This window comes from Pyrus communis, chromosome 1 (genome assembly GCF_041283825.1).
Source record: "Pyrus communis isolate YQ-2024b chromosome 1, ASM4128382v1, whole genome shotgun sequence".
Lineage (NCBI taxonomy): Eukaryota > Viridiplantae > Streptophyta > Magnoliopsida > Rosales > Rosaceae > Pyrus > Pyrus communis.
The window spans coordinates 7,517,003-7,525,106 of NC_142565.1; the positions used below are offsets into that span (position 1 = coordinate 7,517,003).

General features: G+C 33.2%; 1 protein-coding gene across 1 annotated transcript; it reads right to left on the reverse strand.

The window, feature by feature from the left end:
• Window positions 1–568: 568 nt before the first annotated feature.
• LOC137721557 (putative serine/threonine-protein kinase) lies at window positions 569–7,833 on the reverse strand. Its single transcript, XM_068460653.2, has 6 exons — window positions 7,605–7,833; window positions 6,971–7,086; window positions 6,614–6,824; window positions 4,793–5,030; window positions 4,522–4,672; window positions 569–1,057 (listed from the first exon to the last, which is right to left on the reverse strand). Exons 1-6 carry the CDS (start codon window positions 7,672–7,674, stop codon window positions 734–736), a joined length of 1,110 nt encoding a protein of 369 aa, XP_068316754.2. The 5' UTR covers window positions 7,675–7,833; the 3' UTR covers window positions 569–733.
• Window positions 7,834–8,104: the final 271 nt, after the last annotated feature.

The window sequence follows — 8,104 nt, forward strand, 5'->3', positions numbered from 1 at the left end:
GAAACAAGACATATATATATGGCCCCCAACAACACATATCCATATAATATAAGCATGTTCTCTTAGATTGATAGTCTCTCAATATCTATACGCGTTTATATTATCCGATTATAAATTTGGATCACTAAAAAGTAGCCTTCTTGTGTGTCATTTTTTCAATCGATTGTGGTATAAATTCAAAATCTATATAATATAAACATTAACAACATTAAACAATTCGTGCTTAAATGAGATATAGAGAGAAGAGTGGAGAGAAAAAGCTTTGATATATATATATATATATATATATATATATATATATATATATATATATGAACTTATTGATTGGATGGCTCTGCAAAAACCCTATTACATCATGTTACAAATGGGAGATTATATTCTGTTAGATTCTTCATGCCTGCATATGCAACTGCACCACAAGTAGTAGTTGCTAGGCTTGTAACAATCTATACAGCACATTACAAGGGAAAAATGTAATAGTGGAGAAAATTGGTGGGACGAGTTAAAAGAAAGTTCGACATACAAAAATGAAAACTAAAGACTAAAAATAAAAAGTTATTTTAACTTGTTTTTACGTTCAAAGATTTTGTTTTCATTCATTCATCGTTATTTCTTTCTCTCTTCCATCATCCACATCTTCATATCTTAAGCACCAAAATACAAAATAAATTGGTTATCAAACAAGCCTTTAAGCGCTTAAACCTACAGTTAATTCAAATTTCTAATTTTTCTTTTAATAAAGATAGATTTGGGGGCTTTGCATGCTGGCGGTGATGCTAAGCGGTGAGCTTCTCTCAGTCCCTTGGGCTAATTTGAGGTCCATATTGTCAGTAATGACTCCTGGCTCGCCTATCTTCATGTTATTAACGTTGATCTCATTCGTCGTCATCAGCTTAATGGCTGTCGACATGCGGGGTCGGAGGCTGGATTTTTCTTGTACACAAAGCAGACCCACCTTTAGGAATTGGACGGCTTCTTTTTCTGAAATGTTTCCGTCAAGTTCGAGAGAAGAGTCCACTAGATCTACAAGCTTCTTTCCCTTGTACATTTCCCATGCCTGCATGCATCACCATCAGGTCCATGCAGTCTCACTATTAATTCAGGTTTGGTAATATTTCATATAGGTTAATTAGGATCCAAATTTGATGCCAGTTTCTTTTTTGGGTAATACGTGTACTTATTAATTTGTGATTTGAAATGTGCTTACCAAACCAATTTATCACATGCATGCATCTATACATCTATACATACATACATACATACATACATACATATATATATATATATATATATGTATGTATGTGTGTGTGTGTGTCACTTTCTTGTTGGGTGACTAGAGTTAATTATATGAATAATGTTAGGGAAATCAAAATTTTAAACTAAATTTGTAAATCAAATGATGTGTTACAAATAAGAAATAAGCACGTTAATCAACACTTAAGTAATAATCCAATCATCAACATGCACATCATTTGATTTATAAAATTTGGTTTAAAAATTTAGTCTTCCTAGTATAAGCCGATTTGTTATACATTAAGGTCTTGTACATAACTCAAATAGTTAAAAACATTGACTTATGCATAATATATAAAGGTACGTAACTCAGATAGTTAAAAACATTGACTTATGCATAATATATAAAGGAAAAATTAGTATCCAGCCTCTAGTTAGTAATGTTCATTGACTGAAACCTTATTAGTTTTCAGATTTTTATCCAAGTCCCTAGTATTAATGTAATAATGAATTTACATGTCAGTTACATAATTTTTTAAAATAAAAATTAATAATTGATTTAGGATTTTAATAGTCACACCTTTATTAAACTCCCAACTAATTTTTTATCCAAAACATTTCCAAAATAAATAAAAATTTAGAATAAGTTTGTACCCATTAGCTTTTTAAAAAATGTTTTCAATTTTTTAATCTTATATGTAATACCCTGCAAATTTAAATATATGAATTATATATTCATAATTATGATTATGTGGGAAAAATCGAAATAAATCGATTTATGGTTATGAAGAATTTAATCGAGAACTTTTAAACTTTTGTTTCCAGAAATTATTATAATTTACGGGTTTGTATTATTGAGACTTCATGTTATTTTTTGGAGAAATTATATTAATTCATTTGAGTTTAGTTCTAAATTAAACTGGTTATGAGTTTGGGAATTAATTATTTAAAATCCATAGACCTTTCAAAGTCACAATTTATATTTTTGAATAGATCTCGATCTCACGAACGCGTAGGCACAAACTGTTTGTGAAATTGGAGTTATAACGAAGAATTTATTAATGTTTAAAGTTGAGGACAAAATGATCAATTTATTTTGAGAAGGCTCCAGATTTCTTCGAGCCAAATCTGGGGAAAGCCACGTGTGTGGCTAAGATTTAGGGAGGAAAAGAAGGGACGGTTTTGAGGAGAAGGGCAGAAGGGGAGAAGAGAATGGAGAGAAAGGAGGGAAAGGAGGAGAAGAGAGGGCCAATGAGAAAGAAAATGAAGGAGGGGAAATGAGAGAAAAAAAGGAAAGGGAAACGGATCCCTTTGAGGAACTGTGACCCGACCCGGTTCTATCTCCCAACTCCAGCCACCATGGACGGCGAGGTTGGTGTCATAAGGATCCTTACCTCGAGGCCAATCGATCTCTCTATCAATTCCACCCTCAAAATTAGAGAATTTGGCTTTGATTTTACAAAACGCACATCAAAGGGTGCGACGGGTTTATCTTCGAATCACCAAAATCTAAAACAATTTCCTTCAACCACCACTACCAATAGACTCCCCTCAACCCCAGGGACAAAGCCCATGCATTGGTTGGGGCGGCAGAGTTGTTTTGGAGTCGAATCAAGAACACCCAAAAACAAGGGTTTCTGGCGGTTCGTGGAAAATGTGAGGTGTTTCCCGGCCAAATTGGACTTGGTCGCAAGTATGAAAATTGCTCCACTCATTGAGATATACTTGTCTGTAAAATTTGGTAATTTTTGGAAATAGTTGATATTTTCTGGCGATTTGGGCGGCCGGTGGCCAGTGAGCCGACGCTATATTTTTAAGCAAATTTTGATGTTCTGAAACCAAAATTAATAAGAATTTGGTGTGATACACTTCTTGGAAGCTAGATGGTGATTGTCAGTTATTTGTAGAAATGTCGAAATTAATTAGAATTAGCGAACTATGAATAATTTGATCCCTGTTTAGGGTACGTAGGCAGTCTAACGAGGAGTGAGATGCAGCCATAAAACAAGTAAGGTTAAATAATCGAGAATAAATTTTTAGTTGGAAATTTGATCTAAGAGGAGAAAATGGAAATTCATGGAAAATGTAATTGTATGTTGATAAGAGAATAATGGTTATGAATCATATGTGGAATGAAGGAATTTATATAAAGAATAGTGATTAATGTTAGTGAATTAAATTGGTAATGTAATTGTATGTTTTGATAATTAAATATATGGATGGTTTTGTAAAAAAATGAATTATTGAAGTAAAGAAATGTGATTAATGGTAATGAATTAACCACAATTTAGAATTGGGCCGACCAACGGAATTATTCCCGAAAATATATATTTCGGGGGCGGGGTGTTACATGTACCCATTTATGTAATTTTTTCAAATTTTTAATCTTAAAATGTACTCATTCTTAAATGTACCAATTTGTTATATGTAAAATGTACCATACCAATTTTTTTTATATATAAAATCTATTCAATTTTTTTCTAATCCATTTTTAAACTTATATGGGTACATTATTATTATTTTTATTTGAGAATGTATTCATATCAAGTTTTATCGAAGAAATTTACTAATGTTATTAAGCCTAGTATCTTTTGTTTTTTTTTGTAGTTTTGAAGAATGTACCCACATTTTGGTACAATAATTTTTTTGTTAATTTTGATGAATGTACCCATGTTTACACCCACACACACACATACACACAATAGTATAACTTATATTTTAATATTTTTAATCCCACAAATTATGGGTTTTTATTTAAAATCTCATTAACATAAACTACTATAAATTTCAAATTTTAATTTAAAAAATATAGTAACATAAATAGAAATAAATTATCATATTAATTTCAGGGACTTAGATCAAAAATTGAAAACCAACAAAGTTTCAGTCAAAGAATATTGATAGATAGAGACCGCATCCAAAGTCTCCCATATATAAATCAAAGTCTCCCATATATAAATCAAGGTTCGGTTCTAGAATAAGTGTTTTAAAGCTTATATATGCATAATCATTTTAAATAAGCGTTGGACCCTTGGGCTACTGTTGCGAAGAAGACCTTTCAGAAAGGTCTACCAATTATTTCATGAAGTGGGTGAGGATTTAATTTTCTTTGCAAAACTACTCTTGGTCTACTCAATCCATCATCGATACAAGGTTTTATGATAAATCCTGGAGAATGTTTAAAGAATTTAAAAGTGCAAAATTAATTTCCAATTATAAAAAGTCATGCATACCACTAGCATTATAGTTTATAGAATTTGTATATAATTATCATATATAAGATCATACCTTTTCGACAAGATAGTGTTCTCCAATTTCCATATCAAAGTCAACTATCGATCGTCCACTGACTATTTGCAAAATCAACACTCCGAAACTGTATATGTCTGATTTTCGCGTTAAATGTCCAGTAATTGCATACTCCGGAGCCAAATAACCTCTTTGTCATCAACAAAGAAGTTTGCACCATTAGTATTGTCAATACAAACCAAATCATATATGCAATTTCTATTGAAACCAGTTCTAGCATTTCAGCTCTTGGACAATATATTCTACTTACAATGTTCCAGCCACTCGTGTACTAATGTGAGAAATGTTCTGTGGAAGTAGTTTTGATAACCCAAAATCTGAAATTCTTGGATGAAAGTTCTTCTCCAAAAGTATATTGCTGGCTTTGATATCTCTGTGCACAATATGTGGTTTCACCTCCTCATGAATGTGAACAAGGCCCCTAGCAATCCCAAGACAAATTTCTCGTCGTGCCCTCCAACCTAATTTCGATCTAATTTTCTCCTCACCTAATCAACAGATGATTAATCACATATGTACTATATATCCATACATACGCACTTTCAAAAAAAATTAAAAAAAATTAAAAAAAATAAAAAATAAAAAGGAAGGAGGATATGTTTAGCATGCTATGTTGTGAAGTCGACAATTTGAACCATCATTTAGATATGATTTCACATTATTTATGAACCAACGAGTCTATTAACCTGATAACATAATATATTAGATATTGTTTGATAGGAGAATGTGTTGGACAAGTTTAGTTAGCCGTTTGACAATTTATATATTAATTAGACTTTTCCACTAAGGTAAGGATATGATTACTTTCTTAGTAGTTATTATTGGTTTCCTACTTGTTCAGAATTAGGTTTTTATATAAATACATCTCTTGTAACTCAATAAGAACTATGTTTGGTAGGAAACACAACAGTGACTACAAATATCGTTTCTCTGGTTTTCTAAACACAAGAAAAGCCCTAGCCACCGACTAGCTACCCTTTGGCTTTTGTTTTCTCCTCCGTCCCTCCTTCTCTTTCCTCCCCTTCTCTTTTATTTCAATTTTCTTCTGAGTTTTGTCTCGGTTTTCCTTGAGCTTTGTCTCAAATTTTTTTTTGAGTTTGTCTCAGATTTGGGCTTCATGCCTCCTCCCTCCTTCCCTCCCTCTCTTTTGGCCATGCCCTTCCAAACCCAAACCTTCATCTTCCCTGATCCTTTCCCCTACCTCCCTTCCTCATAATCTATCCCCACCCCATTCTTTGCTCCCATCTACGATCTTTGAACCGAAAATGAATGCTAGATCCATTTCTATCCCTTACTTCCCCTCCCCCAACTGGGTTGGTATCCCCTCAAGGTCAAGTGTTTTGCGGCTTCAGCCAAAGTAAAGGTATTTTGCATACCTTGGTTCATGTGTTACTGTGTTTGTATATGTTTGTAGGGGTTGGTGAAGGAAATTTGGATCCTGTGACTATCTCTTGGTTTAGGGCTTTTAGTGATGAAATCTAGTTGTGATGTGTTTTTGGTTGCGAATTTGTTATTTGTGAGCTGCGATGGTCAAGTCTTGGTCGAATTGACCACTCGGTGCTGCCATGGTGGCTGCTAGCAAAACTTTTGTGGCCGGGGCGACATCAGTGGTGGCAACAGCTGCGGGGCGGGCATTGCTTTGTGCACTTGGAGGATAGGAATTAGGGTTTTAGTTTCTGTTTATTTGTTTATTGGGCTAGGCTTTTGTGTATTTAAGTGTCATCTGGGTTATTTTGTCTTTCTTTGAGTTGACCTATGACCTCTTTTCGGATTAATGAATGTTAATTTTCAAAAGGAAAAGAAAAAGAATTATGTTTTGCAAAAATTTAATTAGTTATTTTTTGTTATGTAGCCTTGTTTGACAATTTATATAATTTTTTTTTGCCCTTTGTGTGAATGAAATAAGAATCATAGTTTCAATCCGCTTTTTTGTTATTTTCTCGTCCTTCGATTTTTAACATAATGTTTACCGCTATTTTATATATATATATATATATATATATAAGGTGAAAATAAGGAAGGTCATCATGCATGAAAACTAATAAGGAGCTAGGTTAATTTATGTGTTTACCTAGCAAGATGTGAGCAAGGCTATTGTGCTCCATGTAATCATAAACAATAATTCTACGGCGGCCTTCCACACAACCACCGCGCATCTTGACCAGATTTTGATGGCGAATACTGGACAGTGAAGCTAGCTCAGACATGAACTCCCTATCTCCTTGCTTTGATTCAGCTGAAAGAACTTTCACGGCCACGGCCACTCCGTCACTAAGTTTTCCCTTTTAGAGTAATTCAACCACAAGAGTTCTTACTGTTTAGCCAAAACTAATTATAAGCACTTGAAAATTAATAAAAATTCAGAATGCAAGCAGTCTTTTCTTAGTACTCCAACAGTAAAAAAAATCAACGTATATGCAGAAATTACCTTAAAAACAGAACCAAATCCGCCTTCACCAATTTTGTTGGATGGATGGAAATCGTTGGTGGCGACTTTCAATTCTTTGTATTTGAAGTTGTGGACATTTTGAAGAAATTGTACACCTGTTTTATAAGTAGATAGCCAAGAACGATCCACGTTCTATCAAAATACTAATTAACGTATAGTACAAATTAGATAAAGTGGGACAGGTTAATATCTCATTAGCATATACAATACAATTCACATCATCAAGTTGGTTACAAAGAAACCCAAAAGTGAAAAATGAAAGGGCAAATTGAACTATGATATGCTCCAAAAAACAGGCTTCCGTATTCTCATGTTTTATGAGTCGAAAATAATTAATGCACACTCATTTTCTTCTTCTGCACACATTTGTTTAAATTCTCTTTTTGCACACATTTGTTTAATTCTTCCCTTAATTCTTTTATACATCATTCAATCCAAAACCCAAAAATTAACATGGGTACATGAGAAGAAAATGAGTGTAAAAATCAATTTTTTTATTATCAATCAATGAGGAAAGATAAAAACGTAGGTATGACAGGTAGCGAAAGATATCCATAAAATGAGAGCGCGGTTTCTACAGAAAGCAGAAGTTCTATTTTAAATTTCTACTTACCGTGTGTGTTGTTATCATCGATGATTCCAGGTGAAGAGAAACACTTTGAGCAAGGAAGCAAGAACTTCATGATATATGGTTGTTGCAGCTGGAAATTTGATGTGTGCTCTTAAACTGAATCGGATTTTAGCTAGGTAGCTGAAAGAGTTATCAAGTTACAATATGAGGGAATGATGCTGCACTTATATAGATTATATTATTCTCTTATAAACCCTCTTAAATCCAAATTAGAGGAAGTTTCGTCTTCTTTATTCTTGGAATAGATTGATGAAATTAAGTCAATATGAGGTTACACTTTATTACTGTCATGCAGATTTTTTTCGCCGACGTTATTGTTTATACGTTTAATCCCACTTGTGATCTTGAGGCGGCTTGGAGCGTTGGAATAATGTCTACTTGTGTACGTTTATATTTAAAACCATTTTTGTGTGATCAGATATAAAATAAGCATATTTTAGCCTTCTTGACTTCCTCCATTGGACTATTATAGTGGAAATGCA